Source organism: Leopardus geoffroyi, chromosome E2 (genome assembly GCF_018350155.1).
Source record: "Leopardus geoffroyi isolate Oge1 chromosome E2, O.geoffroyi_Oge1_pat1.0, whole genome shotgun sequence".
NCBI lineage: Eukaryota > Metazoa > Chordata > Mammalia > Carnivora > Felidae > Leopardus > Leopardus geoffroyi.
Window position 1 is genome coordinate 8355421 of NC_059335.1, and position 20840 is coordinate 8376260.

General features: G+C 53.6%; 1 protein-coding gene across 2 annotated transcripts in view; it reads right to left on the reverse strand.

The window, feature by feature from the left end:
- Positions 1-176: 176 nt before the first annotated feature.
- PRR12 (proline rich 12) overlaps positions 177-20840 on the reverse strand; it is a 29106-nt gene continuing 8442 nt past the window's right edge. The window contains exons 6-14 of one of the 2 annotated variants that reach the window (XM_045441846.1): positions 18302-18693; positions 9754-9870; positions 9363-9496; positions 8567-9057; positions 3187-3312; positions 2982-3079; positions 1745-1891; positions 1552-1647; positions 177-1182 (exon numbers count right to left, since the gene is read on the reverse strand). In XM_045441846.1, coding sequence (XP_045297802.1) covers positions 1036-1182; positions 1552-1647; positions 1745-1891; positions 2982-3079; positions 3187-3312; positions 8567-9057; positions 9363-9496; positions 9754-9870; positions 18302-18693 — 1748 coding nt within the window. In that variant the 3' untranslated portion in view covers positions 177-1035. The other variant, XM_045441845.1, reaches the window with a different exon arrangement.

The window sequence follows — 20840 nt, forward strand, 5'->3', positions numbered from 1 at the left end:
GGGGTGGGCCAATTTTACCCAGCGAGACGTAGGGGTGCAACGACCCCAGCCCAACCACTGCCCGGGCTCCAGAAAAGCCATGTGTCAGAGAAGGCCAGACCCTCTCTCTGCCTGTGCTATCCCTCGGCCCACCCGGCACCCAGACGCCGTAGGACAGAGGCACTCCAGCCGGCCGATAAAGTGTTTGCCGTTGGGTTTTCGTTTGGCTGGTTGTGTGTACACAGTGTATACAAGTTGAGTTGTACAGAAGCCCAAGAAAGAGCAAGAGACGAAGGGTGGTGGGGAGGGAGGAGCGGGGCGGGGGGGGGGGGGGGTTAGAGAGAGGGGGAGGGGAGAGGAGACGGATAAAAAATAGAACCACATCCAGACGACAAGGGGTTGGGGCGGTGGGGGACGGGGGGGGGGGCAGACACAGACAATTGCAGTAGAAAAGGAGTAGGAGGGCCAAAGGGAGGGGACCCTTCTTCCCCCTCCACCTCCCCAGCCCCCCGCCCCAGGTATGTACAATAAATAAGATTAAAAATAATTAACAAGATGCGTTTTCCCCCTCCCGCCCGATGCCGAATGCCCTGGGGGAGGGAATGGCCTTTAGCAAAGATCTTGGCCTGTGAGGGGGGGGTTGGGGGGAGGGGGTCCCCCAGCTCTCTGAAGCCACCCCGCCCCCCTCAACCATACATAGACTTTTCCTATACATTATGTACAAGGTGGAGGGGGCGGGGCTGTGGCCATGGAGAGGGGATTGGGCCAAGGTGGGGAGGGAAACCGTTACTAAATAGACATTTATACATATATATAAATAATTTCTCTGTACACCGGACAGCAGGAGGGGTGGGGAGGGAGTGGAGGGGGGTGTGGGAGAGGGGAGGAGTCGAACTTTGAACCCTGCCCTTGTGGGGGCAGCATGGACACACCCTGACCAATGACCCCCCCCCCCCACTTCCCTGGCAGGCAGGGCCCAGGGGTTAGCTCCTGAGGACACAGTTCTGTCCCAATTCTCCGTTCGTGGAAGAGGTGGCTCCCCCAGGCGGGGTGGGGTCACCCACAGCGGCTGTGGGCCTGTGCTTGGGCCAGCAGGTCGCTGAAGGAGTCGAAGAGCTGTTCCAGCCACGGCTGGTTCCGCATGCATTGCTGGACTACCTCCTCCTGACCCAGGTCCTCAGCACCGCCCTCGATGGCCAGGGTCTGCAGGGCGTTAAACAGGGAGCTGGGGCAAGTGGCCACCAGGGTCTGGGGGTCTAGGGATCAATATCCCGAGGAGAAGGGTGGCTGGGAGCTGGACTCCTGGGTCTGAGAGAGGAGGGGCTGTGGGTTTGGACCCCTGGCTCTGAGGGAGGAGGGGGCTGGGGACCAAGACGCTGGGTCTGAGGGAGGAGGGGCTGTGGGCTTGGATCCCTGGGTCCGAGGGAGGAGGGGACTGGGAGCTGGAACCCTGCGTCCGAGGGAGGAGGGGACTGCGAGCTGGACTCCTGAGTCCGAGGCAGGAGGGACCGGGTCCAGGGCAGAGCCTGTGGGGCCGAAGCCCAGGGCAACGGGTGCTGCAGGTGGGCTTACCTGGTCCCTGCAGCGCAGGAAGGTGTGGTACTTATAGTGGTGGAGCGAGTGGTAGAGCGTGTAGTATCCCGACTTGTCCAGCTCCACTTTGAACTCCTGGACAGAGGAGAGTGGAGAAGCCTCACCCCACTGCCCAGCCCGGGGCCTTTCCTCTTCCCAGTCGCCCACACCGCCCGCCCATCCGCGGCCCCACCTGGGCTCGGACCACGCTCCTCTTGAGCTTGCTGAGCGTCTTGCGGTTGTAGGGCTCCCCCGCCGGCCGCAGCCGCACAGCCCCCTCCTCAGGGGAGCCCTCCCCGCTCTGCTCCACTTGCAGCTGGGGGAACGTGTGCAGGGCGTCCTGCGGGAAGCCGACCGGTCAGTGGGACGTGCCCTGGGCCCACACGCTCCAAACCCACCATCAGTTCTCAGATCATCAGGTGCGTCAGTTTCCCTCAGGCTGTGGATCAGGGGATCCCTGGGGAATCTTGGTCTCCTCAAAGGACAGAGGAACCTACGCCTGTCTGGGGACCCTTATTAATGTGCTTTGTGGCCCGGCCTGAGATTCCCAGAGACCCCTGATATTCCACCCGGATTCTCAGCACCAGCCTTACATCCTACTCAACATTTTGAGAATCAGCCTAAGATCCAGATTCCCCAGTGCCAGGCTGACATTCAATCCCAGAATTCTAAAACCAGAAGAACATTCCATTACCACGGAAGTTTTAACCCTAGCATAACATCCCACCCGGAGTTCTAGAACCAGATTATCACTCTATCCCGCATTTTCTGAGGGACTAACATCCCACCAGGGATTTTCTGAGCCAGCCTGAAAGTCCATCCCAGAATTCCCAGAATTAGACCAGTATCTGCCCAGAAATGTCAAGGCCGGACCAACATTCCATCCCAGAATTCCGCTGCCCTAACAATTTGCCCCCAAATCTCAGCACCGCACAACCATCCCCCCCCCATCAGAGCTGCCTGAATAGTCTGTTCTAGAATCCTAGGCCATTCCAGAAAGAAAATCATCTAGATGACTTACTACCGAAACCTAAGATGCTAAGAAGTCCCGCATTACGATGACAGAGAAGCCATCAGGATCCACTTAACACTGCCCCACGGCAAGGCCTGGGTGCAGGCCCTAGTCTACCTTTTGCCTCCAAATTTGCACTCCAGAGCCACGCTCTGATGGGCTTTCCCAGCAGCCCACCCCAGACCTTCACTATGACCTCTCTGCACCCTCCAAGCCCCCTCCATGCAGGCCTGCAAGGAACCTAGAGACTCCCTCTTGCCAGCCCTGCCCTCAACTTTTCTCCTGGCCAAGCCCGGAGAATGGTGCCCCCCGCTCAGGGCCTCATGCTCTGGGAGCTCCTCCGTGGCTGACAGGTGCACATCTCTCCCGTTCATGACTGCTGGGCCCCGGACACCTCCCGCCCAGGCCCCACAGGCACCTGGAGGGCTGGGCTCAGCGACAGCCGCTTCAGGACTTTCTTCTTGTGCTCATTCAGGAGGCCGTCGATCTTCCGCATGGGCGGGAGGTATAGCTCATCTAAAAGACCCGGAGGGGCGTCAGAAGAGCCGAAGCCCCACAATGCATGGGGGGAGGGGGATGCAGAGGAGGGGTCGGGGACCTTCTCTCCCAAGGCCTCAGCTCACCATGTGTGTCCTCCAGGGCCTGGATCATGTCTGGGTCGAGTGCTGTGCTCACCAACATCTCCACGTAGCTCCGGTACATCTCCCGCATCGCCCGGGTCTTCAACAGACGCCCAGGTACTGCCCGCTCTGGGGGGAACAAGATGGGACTTCAGTTCATTATTCCGCCTTTGTCTGAGGCCGCCTGTGTGGCAGACGGTGTTCTAAGTACCAGGCCCAGATTCACAGGGAGCGCCGAGTCTGCTGGAGAAAGCCCCTAAGTACCAGCGTCATGTACTCTGATGGTGGAGTCACAGGCATTGATTGTTAACAAGTTCAGCCTGGCAAGCCAGGGAAGGCTCGTCCAAGGTCACACAAGAGCTAAGTCTTGACTGATAGGCAAGAGCATTCCAGGCCGGTGAACTTCACGTTTGACTGGTTCAGCGTAGCTTCAATCAAGTCTAAAGAAGCAGCATCACTGGTTTCCAAACCAGTGAATCCAGTCAGAGAGATCGCATCGCACAGAGCAAGACTAAGGGAGGAGGTGGGAGTTGAGACTACACGGGTCATGCAGGCCAGACCTCGCAGGGCCTCCATCCAATATGAGTGGAGAGAGTAGGGGCTTTTTCTGGTGGGTACTAGGGAGCCATGGGAGAGCTGTGAGCAGGGGAGGGGCAAGGGTCAATGTGGAAAGGCACCTCTGAGGACAGGTAGGGGATGGATTGGAAGGATGATACCAGAGGTCAGGGTAATGGGCCAGGTAAGAAAAGATGCTGTAGCAGGGCCATAAGGACAGGATCTCGGGCAAGAAGACAGGAGGGCCAGTGTCTGGGCCAGGGCTACAGGAAAGCGCTGAAGGGCTGAGGACTTCCCAGTCGTGGACGTGAGGGAGCAAAGGCTGGAGGCTGGAGATCTGGCCCTCTGACTGCCTAGCCAGTGGGGCTATCCTGGAGACACGGAAATTAGGACAAGGAACTCAGTGGGATCTGGGGGGAGGAGGCTTGGGGGATGTCTGGAGGGGGGCCAGGGAGAAGAAATGAGTGAGGCTCACTGGAAAGCTGAGCCTGCCAAGTGAGAAGTGAAACAACAAGGCCAAGGTCAGGACTTGAGGGACACTCACATGAAACCCAAGAAGTATCGTCGGGGAGAAAAAAGATGCAGGACGGCTATGAACAGCCCTAAAAGATCCCTCAGGAAGAGGCATGAGAAACGTCTGTTTGACTTAACCACATGGAAGGTCCGTGGGGACAGCTGTTTCAGAGGCCAGAGTGACCACTTGGCAGCCAGCAGTTGGACCCCCAGGCCTTGGCCCAAACCCTCCCATGGCTCCTAACTTGTTCAAGGTAAAATCCTTCCAGTGGGAACGCAAAGCCCTGGGCTTCTTGTCCCTCCAAGGTCTGGTCCTGTTCCTTCTCTGCCCTCACTTCTCACCCTCTCCTCTTACTCACTCGCTCCAGCCACTGGCCTCCTTCCTGATCCCCAGACACGCCCAGCCTGGAATGTTCTCTCTCCCAGTCACCCAACCCCAACCCTGTTGCACTCAGATCTCTGCTCCAGTGTCATTTCCAGAAGCATTCCCCAACTCCCCCATCCCCCCAAAACATCACCCTCTAGAATGCCTGGATACTCTTTACTAAAACCCTTTTTCTTTTTTTCTACGTATTTACTATTTTTTTTTAGTTTTTAAGAATTTTTAAAAATTTTTAAATGTTTATGTATTTATTTATTTATTTTCACATTCATTTATTTTTGAGAAACAGAGTGAGACAAAGCTTGAGCGGGCGAGGGGCAGAGAGAGAAGGAGACACAGAATCTGAAGCAGGCTCCAGGCTCTGACCAAGTGGTCAGCACAGAGCCTGATGTGGGGCTCGAACCCACAAACTGTGAGATCATGACCTGAGCTGAAGTCGGAGGCTCAACTGACTGAGCCACCCAGGTGCCCCAAGAAATTTTTAAAGTCTTTGTTTATTTTTAAGAGAGAGAGAGAGAGAGAGAGCAGAGCAGGGGGAGAATCCGGAGCAGGCTCCAGGCTCTGAGCTGTCAGCACAGAGCCCAACACGGGGCTCAAACCCATGAACCGTGAGACTATGACCCGAGCCAGAGTTGGACGCTTAACTGACTGAGCCACCCAGGCATCCACTGAAACTTTTTCTTAATGGCCTTTAAGCCTAGCCAGCCTTACACTGATGATTCTTCACATTGTTTTGTATTCTGTTACATAACATGTTTATCCAACGGATGGACTCTCCCAAGCTAGACTGGAAGCTCCCATGAGGACACATATTATTGTTTATTCTGTTCACCGCTGGGACCTCGTTCATGGCACATAGTAAGTGCTCAATAAGTATCTGCAAAAAGGGGCCAAGGAAGCTACATGGGAGGAGACTAAAGGAAGAGAGAGAGCAGACAGTCACTGCAGCATCTTTCTAGAACTTCTACGAATACAGGAAAGGAGAGAGCATCAGCTTGTAGCACATGGAGGGTCACCGCTCTCAGACAACCCAGAGTTAGTTTAGTTCTAAGGCCCCCTGGGCTGAGCAAAGCCTTCAGGGCATCCAGACATAGGTCACACCCACCCTACCCTACCCTAGAGGGGCTCCTGGTTGAGTGAGGTGAGGGTTGGCCGACTCAGACCCATACCGACCCCTTGGCAAGGAAACGGCTCCCATAAACGTGTAGAGTTCACTTCCCCCCGTTTCAGAAAATTCAGAGCTGTCCACGTGTGTTCAGAGCAGCATTATTCACAACAGCTAAAAAGTGGAAACGATCCAAATTTCCACCAACTGGACAGTAGATAAATAAAATGTGGTCTGTCCATGCAGTGGAGTATTATTCAGCCACAAACAGGAACAAAATCCTGATACCTCTACAACATGGATGAACCTCAAAACGTTAGCCAAGTGCAAGAAGTCAATTACCAAAGACTACATGGTGTGTGATTCCACTTATATGTAATATAAGGCAAATCCAGACATCGTAAGTAGCTGGTCACTTAGGCCTGGGGGTGTGGGGGGAAGGGAGAAATGGGAGTGATAACCAAGGGGTACAGGGTTTCTTTTTGGGATACTGAAAGTGTTCTAGGATTGATCGCCAAGATGGATGGATAACTCTATGACTATACTACAAACCACTGAATTATACGTTTCAAATAGGTTCATTATATGGCATGTTAAAGTTAAACTTAAATTTGTAAGCTGTTGAAGAAAAAGGAAAAAAAAAATTGAGGGCCAGGGAAGGATAGACCTGCAAATCTAGGCCTTTGCTAAGTCTCCTCCCTTGTGGCACCTTCACAACCTGTCTTTAACTGCTTCCACCTGGCCTGATTTAGCATAGCACTGCCCAGTTAAAAAATAAAGAAAGAAGACTACATTTCCCAGCCTCCCTTGAAGCTAGGTGTGGCCACGTGATAAAGTTCCAGCCAATGGGGCAGGAACCTTAAAAGGAAGGTGTAATGATTCACTCCTTGGTCCTTGAGTCCTTTCCTACTGGCAGGACCTCAGCTTTTGGGGCTGCTGGGCTGCCTCTGACCTGGGGGAAGGCAGAGCGACAAGAGGAAAGGAAACTGGGACCCTGGACAACCTCGCGAAGAGCCTCTGATTTTCCAAGAGATTCCCACCTTCAGCAGGGCTTTGACGAAAGAGAATTCTCTCTTCTTTAACCGTGTGTACGCTTAGTCTCTGTTAAAACGGCTACCCCTGCCCTGTTCCTAAAAAGACATTTGACCTCAGGCAAGTCACATCGACTCTTGGTGTCTCAGTTTCCTCATCTTTAAAATGAGGAAAATTCGGGGCGCCTGGGTGGCGCAGTCGGTTAAGCGTCCGACTTCAGCCAGGTCACGATCTCGCGGTCCGTGAGTTCGAGCCCCGCGTCGGGCTCTGGGCTGATGGCTCGGAGCCTGGAGCCTGTTTCCGATTCTGTGTCTCCCTCTCTCTCTGCCCCTCCCCCGTTCATGCTCTGTCTCTCTCTGTCCCAAAAATAAATAAACGTTGAAAAAAAAAATTTTTTTTAAATAAAAAAAAAAATAAATAAATAAATAAAATGAGGAAAATTCTACAGGACCTACCTCTCAGGATTTATGTAAAGATAAAACAAACCAATGTGTAAAATATTTGAAACGATGGCCTGGCACCTGGTAAGCACTCAATTAAAAGGTGGCTGTTATATTTACTGTGTGTGTGTGTGTGTGTGTGTGTGTGTGTGTGTGTCTGTGTGTGTACGTGTGTATTTTGTTGCTGTTACTGTCACCACAAACCAGACATCATTCTAAGCAATGGAGCTCATCTTTAGTGCTTTACTATAGGTGAGTACCCTCCTATATGTTTTATCTGCCATGAATCTACTTTATAAGTGAAGACACTACAGCATAAAGAGATGATGCCTCTTTCCTGGAGTCACACAACGAGTCACAGGGAAAACCACAACCTCTGGGCCTCCAGGACAGACACTGGTCCCCCATGTTCCTCTGCCCTCAGAACCTGCTTCCTTTTTTTAAGATTTTATTTTTAGGGGTGCCTGGGTGGCTAGGTCAGTTAAACGTCTGACTTTGGCTCAGGTCACGATCTCACGCATAGAGCCCGATTTGGATCTTCTGTCTCCCTCTCTCTGCCCCTCCCCCACTAGCACGCGTTCTCTCTCTCTCTCTCTCTCTCTCTCTCTCTCTCAAAACTAAACATTTAAGGGGCGCCTGGGTTGCTCAGTTAAGCGTCTGACTTGGGCTCAGGTCATGATCTCACGGTTCATGAGTTAGAGCCCCACGTCGGGCTCTGTGCTGATGGCTCAGAGCCTGGAGCCTGCTTCGGATTCTGTGTCTCCCTCTCTATCCCTCTCTGACTAGTGCTCTGTCTCTCTCAAAAATAAATAAAGGTAAAAAAAAAAAATTAAACATTTAAAAAATAAAAACGAATAAGGATTTTATTCTTAAATGATCTCTACACGCAATGTAGAGGGCTTGAATTTACAACGTCAAAATCAAGAGTCACACGCTCCACCCACTGAGCCAGCCAGGGGCCCCATAACATTTCTGTCCTAAGACAAATCAGTGCAGCATTGAAGAACAGGCCTGAGGCTTCGCTGGCCACATCCCAACTCGGGTGGGACGCCACACCCCAGCCATGTTGTGTGCTCCTGGTGCCTCAGTCTCCTCAACTGTACATGAGGGCAGTAACGGTATCTACTTTGTAGCACTGCTACAAAAATTAAACAAGTGAATTCATCGTGTGCAGAGCAGTCATCCAGTCAGGGGCCACGTGACTGACACACATTGCCATTATTTCAATTATTGTCACTGTCTCACCGATACCACCCGGAACCCTCTGGACGGCGCTCACCCACGCCTCCTTCTGATGCCCCGGATTCCCTTCCTCTTGCCTCCCCACCCGCCCTGTGTGGCTGCCTAGGGACTCACCGTCCTCGCTGGGTGCTCCCGGGGATGACTCGGAGTCCGAGGAGCTGCCTGGTGGACCCCCACCCGCCGAGGCATTTCCTGCCGCCTCCTTCAGCCACTTCTTCCTCTTCTTGGGGGGCGGCTCGGCCTTCACCTTGGTGGGCCGGGCCTTGGGCAGCCGGGAGGTGGCGGGCTGGCCCGCGGTGAGGCTCCGCTCGGGCCGTGTCTGCCGCCCGCCCGCGCTCCGCTCGCCCCGCAGCGGCCGCTCCCCACGCGTCACCCGCTCCTTCTCCTTCTCCTTCTCTTTCTCCTTCTCCTTCTCGACAGGCCGAGGTGGGGATGGCTTCTCAGGGGCGGGGGGCTCGGGCGCGGCTGTCTCAGGCGTCTGCTCTGGGGGCTTCTCGCAGACAGTCTTATCAGGGGTCTCTGGCTTAGGAGGTGGTGCTGGCGCCTTGGGAGGCGGGGCAGAACTGGCCCCAGAAGACGCAGGGCCCTTGGCCTGCCCAGAGCGCCTGGAAGGGAACACGGAAGGGACTGTATGCAGTCAGCAGCCCCTAAGAAACCCCAATTCTCCTCTTGAAATCCCCCTGCCTCGCCAGCAGCTCTAAGCCCAGAACCAGCTTCCCCTCTTGCCATCTGTTCCCTCTCGGGGTCTCTGCCTGGCCCCCCGGCCCCAGACTGGAGTCTCTTTCTCTCTGGGTCTCTGTCACCCACCCTGTGTCCACTCTCCCCGACTCTGCCTCTTCTCTTGAATGATCCAACCCCATGCCTGTAGACCCTGCCCACCAGCTGCCCGCCCCTCGGCTCCCCGTGGTACCTGACGGGCACTGGGGGCCGATGCCAGGGTTTCCGAGCACAGACCCTCACATAATCCTTCTTGTTGACGTTTTCCAGGAACTTTACATAAAGGCGCTGATACCGGTTTTTCGCGTCCCCAAAATACCCCAAATACTATGGAGGGAAAGAGGCACAGGAGGAACTCCTTCGTCCGCCCCAGCCAGGCAGCCGGATACCAAGACTCCCACCCCACCCAGGGCCCCCGCGGCGGCCACAGGAGCCACTGGAAACGGAGCCTCCCTGCTGGACTATACCCGAGACGAGGCATGAATCACAGCCATGCGTGAGGAGGACCCCGGCTTCCAGACCTCCCCCCCCCCCCCCACCCGGGGCTCTTGAGCCCTCACTCCCCACCCCCCGGGCAGGCTTACATTACTGGTGGCACAAAACTGCCGCTGTCCGTCCTTGATCTCCGGAGTGAACTTCTGCAGCAGCGCCTTCTGCACTCGCCAGATGGGCGGGGGCTCGCGCCCCGTCTGCAGTGCCAGCTGAGGAGGGGTGCAGTGAGGCCAGCAAGGTCAGCCCTCGTTCCTGTCCTTCCTGCCCCCCAATTCCTGGCCCGATGTCCTCCCTCTATACCCGCTTAAGAGAAAAGGGACTGAGGTCGACAAGCCATCCATCAACGAACACTGACAGCCAGATGTCTTCTGGCCGTGTGATGTTCTCAGTCCTGGGGAGGCAGCTTGAGTCTGGCCACGTCCTCCTGTGGCTTACCCCAGTCCTCGCAGTCAAGGCTGTTGGTTCTTGGGCTGCAAAGTTTTGGTTATAAAAACTTCACGGTGGGATGGCATAAGCCTCTGTCGCGACTTAACGTCATGACCGACTCCTGAGCGCACACCCACCATTTTCCAGACACCGTGCTGGACCCCTGGGTCCAGTGATGAATAAGACTGACGCCTCTCATGGGGTCTTTGTCAGAGAAGTGACATGATAGACAAGTCGATAAATGAAATAGGGCGCAGTTGAGGCTTGTGCCGAGAACAGGCAGGTGACAGTTTCCCAGAGACCATGTATTTCATCAGCGAATCCACAACAGGGCAAGACACGGTGAGGGTAAGGCCCCCCCTTCTCCACGCCCCCAACACACTCAGATAACCTCTCCACAACTCCGAGACTTGTGTGACCCTCAGCTGGACACTGGAAACTGAAGGATGGGGGCCAGACCCAGTATCTAATCTGGGGGAGTGAGGGCAGTAGCAGGAAAACCAGACAGGGCACAAAAAAATAACAGCACCGAGTAATAAACGTGTTAATGGCAGACCCCCTCGTGGTCTGTGGGTTTGAGCCCCGCGTCAGGCTCTGTGCTGACAGCTCAGAGCCTGGATGGAGCCTGCTTTGGATTCTGTGTCTCCTCTCTGACCCTCTCCCACTCATGCTGTCTCTGTCTCTCAAAAATGAATAAACGTTAAAAAAAAAAAAAAGCATTAACAAAAATAAGGACTGGGGCACCTGGGTGGCTCAGCTGGTTAAGTGTCCAACTTCGGCTCAGGTCATGATCTCACAGTTTGTGAGTTTGAGCCCTGCGTCAGGCTCTGTGCTGACAGCTTGCTCAGAGCCTGGAGCCTGCTCCGGATTCTGTCTCCCTTTCTCTCTGCCTCTGCCCCACTCACACTCTGTCTCTTGTCTCTCTCAAAAATAAATAAACATTAAAAGAAATTTTTTTAATAAAAAAATTTAAAAAATAAGGACCTCACATGCAATCTGAATCCAAGAACGCTTCCTGGAAGAGGGGATACCTAAATGAGTCCCGGATGGACAATGTCTTCTATGAGGGGGACCGAGCAATGACACAGGACAGCATGTGTGACAGCTGTGCGTCTAGAAGAAAGCAGCTAACAGACTAGATAAGAACATGGGAGGTGCCTGGGTGGCTCAGTCGGTTGAACGTCTGACTTCGGCTCAGGTTATCTCATGGCTCGTGAGTTCGAGCCCCGCTTTGGGCTCTGTTCTGACAGTTCAGAGCCTGGAGTCGAGTCTGTGGCTCCCTCTCTCTCTGCCACTCCCCTCCCCTTGCAAAAATAAACATTAAAAAAAAAAAAAGATAAGAATACGGATGCTATGGGAAATGTGCACCGGGTATTGTGATAACCCAGAGAGGCACGAAAGGTAGTCCTTGCGTTCAAAGAATCCATACTCAAGTGATAAACAGGATACAGATGGTAACTCCAATTTACTGGTCATGGCTGCCCTGAAAGCCAGGCATGGCCGGAGAAGTGCTGAGATCAATTAATGATGTCTGGCACTGGCAGCAGCTGTAATACTGGTGTTGGTGTGCCAAGGTATCTACTACCCACTCTTAGTTGGAGTTAGTTGTTTTCACCTCCATGATTAAAAAAAAAAAAAAAAAATTTTTTTAATGTTTATTTATTTATTTTTTTTTCCAACGTTTATTTATTTTTGGGACAGAGAGAGACAGAGCATGAACGGGGGAGGAGCAGAGAGAGAGGGAGACACAGAATCGGAAACAGGCTCCAGGCTCTGAGCCATCAGCCCAGAGCCCGACGCGGGGCTCAAACTCACGGACCGCGAGATGGTGACCTGGCTGAAGTCGGACGCTTAACCGACTGCGCCACCCAGGCGCCCCATTGTTTATTTATTTTTGAGAGAGAGACAAAGCATGAGAAGGGGAGGAGCAGAGAGAGAAGGAGACACAGAATCCAAAGCAGTCTCCAGGCTCTGAGCTGTCAGCACAGAACCCGACACGGGGCTTGAGCTCACAGACCGTGAGATCATGACCAGAGCGGAAGTCAGAGGCTCAAGTGACTGAGCCGCCCAGGCGCCCCTCACCTCCGTGATTTTTTGTGTCCCTCAAATCAGCTAGGGGAGTGCAAAAAAGGGATTACAATAACCTGATGAAAATGAGGTCTCAAAATGCTCTCGGCTTAAAATTACAAGAGGCAGGATGAGACAAGGATGCCAGGGTCTTGGCCCCAAGTCCTTTTTCCCAGGCTGCTATGTGGTTCCCAGTCCTTCCTCTCGGTGACCTTGGGAAGCCAGGTCAGAGGCCCCAGGATTGAAAAGTTCCTTTCAGACCACATCCTGCTCAGCTCCAAACCCCTGTAGGGCCCCCAGTGCAAGCTCCACAGTCTGGCACAGTGAAACTTTGCCTCAGTTTCCTTTTTCTTCTCCAGCCCCTGCCCAGCACGCTATCCAGACCCCTCAGAGTTCAGCAGATGAACCCCAGACTTTCTGACCCCCAGATTTTTGCATATGCAGTGACCCCCATCAGGGGTGCCTTTTCCCCTCTCACTGTGAATATGAAGTTCTCAGAAGTCATCAGAGCATCCTTCCCACCCGGGGGGAGCCCACCCCCTCCTCAGTCTCCTCCCACTACCTAATCTGCCTCTTCTGAGTCTATTGATTCTCTCATTGGACGCAGGTCCCCTGGCTCACCACATCCCAGTCGAGCTTGGTGTCTTTCCCAAAACCACTCTGCCTCCCTGCCACCATAGTGCCCAATCCCTGGTATCATCCTTGCCTGATCTCCAATCAGGGCCAGTCAGTCCCCAGGCTGTCCTTCCTGCCTCTCCTCATGTCGATCAGATCACTGACCACACCCACTTCCCCTTATTAGGGAAGCCAACATGCCCAAAGCCCCTGCCCCTGCCCGACGGAAGCCAGAGCCGATTGGAGGAGACCTAACCAGGCAGCCAATCAGGAAGCAAATCATCTTGGCCCCAAATGCAGAGCTGGACCAATCAGATTCTCTTTTGGGACTCTGAACTCTGACAAGCAGAAACCAGGGCAGGAAGCAAGCAGCAAGATGAGAACAAGCCAGAAACACCTAGCAGGGTGGGAATAAGAAAGCTTTATGGTCCGTTAACAGGGAATCAGGGTCACAGGACTGAGGTGGTGGACAGACTGCCATCAGGCCTAGACACCTCCCCAGCCACCTCCCGGCTGGCAAGAAGCCCTAGCAGCTGCCGGAAAACCCAGAGAAGAGTCTCAAGCAGGCGCCCGTTGATCTCACTCCAGCATAACCCGGCCCCTGGCTCACCTTCCCAGCCTTGGCACTCACTTCCAGCCACTCAACCCCTTCAGCCACAAGGACAACGCATTTTTGCTCGTGACACGAGCTTTGCACCCTGCTACCTCCACGCGGACCGCCCTTCCCCGTACATTTCTCTACCCCATAAACTCTTACGTGCTCAGGGTCTACGCCCTGCTAAATCTTCCACATCCCCGAGAACTGGGAGTTAATATTTTCACTCTCATTTTAGAGATGGGGAAGCTGAGGCACGGAAGGGGGCTAACCCCGTGCTTTCTAATTCAGCTGCCCCGAGTACGGTCCACAAGTGTAAAATACACACTGGGTGTCAAAGACTTGATATGGGAAAACTGTAAAACATCTCAGGAGCTTTTTCTACGTTGATGACATACTGAAATGATGGCGTTAAATACACTGTTACAGAAAATACAATGTGGCCAATCTCACCCATCTTTGAACTTGTTTGTTTTTTGTTTGTTTGTTTGTTTGTTTTTCAACGTTTATTTATTTTTGGGACAGAGAGAGACAGAGCATGAACGGGGGAGGGGCAGAGAGAGAGGGAGACACAGAATCGGAAACAGGCTCCAGGCTCCGAGCCATCAGCCCAGAGCCTGACGCGGGGCTCGAACTCACGGACTGCGAGATCGTGACCTGGCTGAAGTCGGACGCTTAACCGACTGCGCCACCCAGGCGCCCCGAACTTGTTTGTTTTTTAACAAGGCTCCACGCCCAGCATGGGGCTTGAACTCACAACTGTTGAGATCAAGAGTCCAGGGCTCAGGGCCTCTGGGGGGCTTAGTCAGTTAAGAGTCTGACTCTCGGTTTCAAGCTCAGGTCATGATCTCGCAGTTTGTGGGTTCAAGCCCCATGTTGGGCTCCATGCTGACAGTGCGGAACCTGCTCGGGATTCTCTCTGTCCCTCTCTCTCTGTTCCTCTCCAGCTTGAGCTCTCTCTTAAATAAATAAACTTTAAAAAAAAAAAAAAAAAAAGTCATGTGCTCTACTCATTAAGCCAGCTCCCCTATCTTTTAAGTGTGGGTACAAGAAAGCTTATTTTTAAATTTTTAAAAAATGTTTATTTAGGGGCGCCTGGGTGGCGCAGTCGGTTAAGCGTCCGACTTCAGCCAGGTCACGATCTCGCGGTCCGTGAGTTCGAGCCCTGCGTCGGGCTCTGGGCTGATGGCTCAGAGCCTGGAGCCTGTTTCCGATTCTGTGTCTCCCTCTCTCTCTGCCCCTCCCCCGTTCATGCTCTCTCTCTCTCTCTCTCTCTCTCTCTGTCCCAAAAATAAATAAACGTTGAAAAAAAAATTAAAAAAAAAAAAAAATGTTTATTTATTTTTGAGAGAGAGGGAGACAGAGCACGAGCAGGGAGGAACAGGCATAGGGAGACACAGAATCCAAAGCAGTCTCCGGGCTCCGGCTCCAGGCTCCGAGCCGTCAGCACAGGGCCCAACGCGGGGCTCAAACTCACAAACCGGGAGATCACGACCTAAGCTGAAGTCGGGACGCTTAACCGACTGAGCCACCCAGGCACCCCTGGATACGAGAAAGTTTAAAATGACGTATATGGTTCACTGATATTTCTACTGGACTATCATTGTTCTCGACCAGTGGCCTGTTGCCCATTTTTACACACCTACCAGCTAAAAATGTTTCCTAATTTTTAAAGGATTGTGAACAAAACAAAACAAGAATATGTAGCAGAAACCCTCTGACCTGCAAAGCCCGAAGTATTTATTGGCTGGCCCTTCACGGAAAAAGTTACCCAAGCTCTGCACTAGGTTTGCCCAAGAGCACTGAGGTGGGTAACAGAAGCGAAAGTTTTAGGACACCTACTGTGTGCCACCCCTGGTTCCATAAAGCCCCAGACAAGCATTAGTGCCTGGATCCTCCCGTTATCTGAGGGAGGAAATGAGGAAACGGAGGGTCAGGAAGGGTCAACACCAGCCCAGCCCAGAAGTGGCTGAGATTGAAGCCTGTCAGGTTAACGCCAAAGCTGGGCTCTCAGTAACGATGCCACCAGCCTGCCCCGACTCCAAGCACACAAACGAGTCTCCGATGTTTGCACAGTGGTTCAGTCCTGGGGCTGTGTGTCCCCCATTGTAATGCACACTCGTGTTGTATTTTAAGCATCTGAATCCTTGCCCGGCCCCGTGCCAGCTGGGAGGTGGTGTCAGAAAGCTGTGGCTCCAATCCCGGCTCAGCACCCACCAGCCGAACGAGTCCCTCTCTCTGAACGTGAACTTCCTCATCTGTAAAAGCTCTGTTATTCTGGCCCAGCGCGGGGCGCCCAGCAGCATCCGCCGCTGTCACTGTCAGTGTTTGACAGAATGGACAGAGAAAGGCTGAATCTGGTACTGAGAGCCCAGGCTCCTGGGGCCAAAAGAGCTGGCGTCAGTCCCCAACCATGAAAGTCTAGGAAGGCTACAGTACCACTCTACGCCTCAGTTTCCTTCCCTGTAAAACGGGGCTAGCAATCCCTATCGTGAAGGAGAATTATGAATATAAAACTTGGAGACAGACAATGGCGATAGTTACATAACGATGTGAATGTACCTAATGCCACCGAATGATACACTTAAAAATGGTTAGAATGACGGGGCGCCTGGGTGGCTCAGTCGGTTAAGCGGCCGACTTCGGCTCAGGTCATGATCTTGCGGTCCGTGAGTTCGAGCCCCGTGTCGGGCTCTGTGCTGACAGCTCAGAGCCTGGAGCCTGTTTCAGATTCTGTGTCTCCCTCTCTCTGACCCTCCCCCTTTCATGCTCTGTCTCTCTCTGTCTCAAAAATAAATAAAAGTTAAAAAAAATTTTTAAAAAAATGGTTAGAATGACAAATGTCATGGTATATACAGGCTACCACAATTAAGAAAAAAAGATCAAACTAAATTCTGTGGGGGCACCTGAGTGGCTCAGTGGGTTAAAGTGTCTGGCCTTTCTTTTTTTTTCAGAGAGAGGGCTCAAGTGAGTGAGGGGCAGAGAGAGAGAGAGAGAGAGAGAGAGAGAATCCCAGGAGGGACAGAGAGAGAAAGAGAGAGAGAAATGGGGGGCTCACCCAATGTGGACTCAAACTGACGAACCATGAGGTCATGACCTGAGCCGAAGTCAGATGCTAAATGACTGAGCCACCCAGGTGCCCCCGCGTCTGACTCTCGATTTCGGCTCAGGTCTTGATCCGGGGTTTGTGAGATCAAGCCCCTCATTGGGCTCTGTGCTGACATCATGGAGTCTGCTTGAGATTCTCTTTCTTTCTTTCTCTCTCTCTCTCTCTCTCTCTCTCTCTCTCTCTCTCCCCCCTCTCTCTGCCCCTCCCCCACTCGTGCTCTCTTAAAATAACTTAAAAAAAAACCGACTAAAAATAAGACTACACTCTCAACAATAGCTAAATTATGGAAAGAGCCTAAATGTCCACCAACTGACGAATGGATAAAGAAATTGTGGTTTATATACACAATGGAATACTACGTGGCAATGAGAAAGAAATGAAATCCGGCCTTTTGTATCAACGTGGATGGAACTGGAGAGCGTTATGCTAAGTGAAATAAGTCATATAGAGAAGGACAGATTCCATATGTTTTCACTCCTATGTGGATCCTGAGAAACTTAACAGAAGACCATGGGGGAGGGGAAGGGAAAAAAAAATGGTTAGAGAGGGAGGGAGCCAAAGCGTAAGAGACTCTTAAAAACTGAGAACAAACTGAGGGTTGATGGGGGGTGGGAGGGAGGGGTGGGTGGGTGAGGGGCATTGAGGAGGGCACCTGTTGGGATGAGCACTGGGTGTTGTATGGAAACCGATTTGACAATAAATTTCATACTAAAAAAAAAAAAAAAAAAAAAAAAAAAACCTTAAAAAATAAAATAAATAAAAATAAAGACTGTAAATAACACATTAAGTTCATCTCCCAAAGTACACGAGATAATAAAGCATAACACGAGTTATTAACCTTATAGTTAATTCATCCCGCAACGTCTCCATCTGAAGAAACAACACCCGAGATTCAATTAAACGCGATGACGTACATCAAGGGCCACACGTGTTCCTGGCCCCGTAATCAATACCCAGTCCGTGACAGTGACTAATATGAAGAAGGAGGTTAGTCTTCAGGGTCACCATCAAGGGAACCATGGCTTGCTGACCCACCAAGCACTGGCTCAGTCTCCTGTTCTGGGAGACGCACTGCACGAGCGCCTGAAGTCACCTACCCTCACCAAGCACCCCTGCTATTAATCCTCTGGTCCAAACCTATCTGTCCCACGAACCGAGTGGAGCAGAGATCGGCAAACTTTTTCTGTCATGGAGCAGAAAAGAAAGATTCCTGGCTTTGTGGGTCAGCTAGCCTCTGCCTCAACCATCTCACCCCGCCACGATACGAGCGCTAGAGGATTTGGAAACGTCTGGGCATGGCTGGGTGCCAATAAAACGTTATTTATAGGAAGAGGTCGTGGGCTGCACTTGGCCCATCCAGGCCAGTTTGCCAACCTCTGGAGCAGCGTAACTGGGAGCAATGAACTCGGCGATCTGCATAAAGTGTTTTAAGATGTGGCCTCACGCTCCCAAATCATTGGCTACTCAATTTACAGACTACCTCGGCGTGCGCGCGCATTCACAGGTATATTCTGTCGATTCCACACGCGTCCACCAACACGGCATACCTGCCAAGTCACCACTCTCTTGGCTTGTGCCATTAAATTAGAAGCTTCACCGAGACCAGGACCTGCCTCCTGGAACCCCAGCCCCCACAATACCTGCAATAAATGTTAACCATCGCTCTCCTTTATGGGACACACACGCCCCCCGCATCTCAGAGCCTCGCATGTCCTCTGGATGTTCTGGCCCCATCGGCCTATGGATTCGGGGCCTGTCACCCGGCAGGCATTCCATAACCGCTGAGGGACCAAACCCCCGGGCCCAGCGTGCCATGCCGGGGACTCACCTTGAGGGAAGGGATGTCCTCGGCGCGGATGACGAACTCGTCGCGCTCCCGGAAGATGCCCTCCCCGCCGCTCTCGCCCGCCTCCTCGTCCGTCTCCCCGCACACGGCTGCCGTCTCCTGCTTCTTGGCCAAGTGCAGGGGCCGGGCGTCCGGAGGCTCGGGCTCCTCGGGGGACGGGGCAGGGGGCTCCTCCGGGGCGGGGGCGGGCGGCAGGGGCGGGGGCGGGGCGGGCGGCGAGGGCAGGGGCGGCGGGGCGGGCGGCGAGCTGGGCGCGGGGGCCACCAGCGGGGGCGGCGAGGGCAGGGCCGGCGGTGGGGGTGGCGGCGGCGGTGGCTGCGGCGTCGGGGCGGGGGGCGGCGAGGGCGGGGGCTTCTCCTCCAGCAGCGGGGGCTCTGGGGGCGAGAGGGGCGTCAGGGCGGACCATGGCACCGGCAACACCGGCACCGTGAGGCCCCCTCGGCCCTCACCGCGCAGGTCCCTCAAGGGCGCTGTCACTGTCAATCAGTATCAGCTCCTACCCTCCTCTCCGGCGTCCCAACACAGCCAGCCCCCTTCCTGCTGTGCACCCCCACATCCCTCCTGATCAACGGGAACTGTTCTCCACCGAGCACCCTAACACCCATCTCTGCCACAAATCCCGCTCACCTCCACTTCTTATTCTTGTGCTCTTGCCCTTCCTCCTGAGGCTGCTCACCTGTCGCCTGTCCCCTCCCCAACTTTCCTTGTTATTTTTTTTCCAGATTTTATTTTTATGTCATCTCTACACCCGAGATGGGACTGGTACCCACAACCCTGAGATCAAGAGTCTCCTGCTCCACAGACTGAGCCAGTCAGGCGCCCTTCCCCTCCTGGACTTCTATTTATTTTTTAATGATTTTTTATTTATTTTTGAGAGAGAGAGAGAGAGAGAGAGCGTGCGGGCGAGCGGGGGAGGGGCAGAGAGAGGGAGACACAGAATGCCAAGCAGGCTCCGGGCTCTGAGCTGTCAGCACAGAGCCCAATGCAGGGCCTCGAACTCATGAGCTGTGAGATCATGACCTGAGCCGAAGTTGGACGCTTAACGGACTGAGCCACCCAGGCGCCCCGCTCTGGGACTTTTAATACCCACCTCTGCCTGAGGAGGCCAAAGGAAGACTATTCCCTTAACTTCTCTCTCCAGTGTCCTAATAAGCCTTCCCACCCAAACGTGGTGCTCTGTCCCCACCCCTCTTCCCAGTCTCTAAATACTCTCCCCTTCTGTCCCTTATATTGTAGCATTACTCAATGTCCCCCCCCCCCCCTCCACTCCCCATTAAAACCAGTCGTCTCTGGGGATGCGTGGGTGGCTCAGTCAGTTAAGTATCTGACTCCTGATTTCCGCTCAGGTCAGGATCTCACAGTTCATGGGATCGAGCCTTGCACCGGGCTCTGCGCTGACATTGCAAAGCCTGCTGGATTCTCTCTCCTTCTCTCTCTTTGCCCCCACACCCTTGCTTGCGTGCACATACACTCTAAACACATAAACATTAAGAAACAAAAAATCAGTCCTCTCTTGTCTCACCGCAGACCCTTCCTCATCCTTCAACGGTCTCCAACCCCAGTCCATCTCCCCCTTGCCCTCACCCCAAGTCCCTCCAAAGCTCCTCGCCCTGCCCTGCCCTGACGTGGCTCCTAGTTCCCAAATGCCACTCACCAGCCCTTGCACCTCTTCTCTTGTTCCGGAACATCCCTTCCAATGCCAACAGTTCAACTCCCCCAAAGCCCTTCTGCTAGGTCAAAGTCCCTCCAGGAGACCCCCTTCCCGGCTCCAGAGGACCTTCTGAGCCCCTGAAACCCATTTCCCACGCCTCATGCCCATTTGAGTCCAGAAACACCGCTCAGTTGCCTCAAAGCCCTTGCCGGCCCTCACCTCCCACCTTCCGTCCCAATTCCCCAAGCATTCACTCTGCACCTCTTCCTCCTCCTTTCCTGCTCAGGGGGTCTTGTCCTCCTCCCCCCAAGCTCTCCCTGCCCTTCCCTCAGACTGCTCTCTACTCTCAAGATCATTAATGCCCTCTACTTCCCACTGAACTCTCCAAGGGCTTTTCTAACGGCCCCCTCTACTGCCTTAAAATCCCTCCTGATGCCTAAAACTGCTTCCTCTCAAGCCGTGTCCTGAGCTATGAGCCTTCCAAGGTTCTTGAACCCCAATACTCGTTCCCATTTCAGCGAACCCTGACACTCTGTTTGTCCAGAAGCCCCCGGCATTCCTTCTCACCTCTGCCCTTCAGCCTCCCTTCAGCCTCCCTCTCCATTTCCCACTCTTCTGCAACCCCCTAGAAGTGCTCTCCCTTCCCTAGGACACCTCTGAGCCCTCAAACCCTCATTAACTGCCCCCGCTGCCTTCCTCCGAATCAATGCCTTCGTTCCCTCTCCAGTGAAGCACCTTAAAATTTGCCCAAAGCCTCTCTCAGGACAGAACACCATCCAGACCCTGCCATACCCCCAGCCTTTCCCTCCTGCCCCCCCCCCCCATGAGACCCAACTAGTCAATGTTCCAGTCTCTTTCAACTACCCTCCC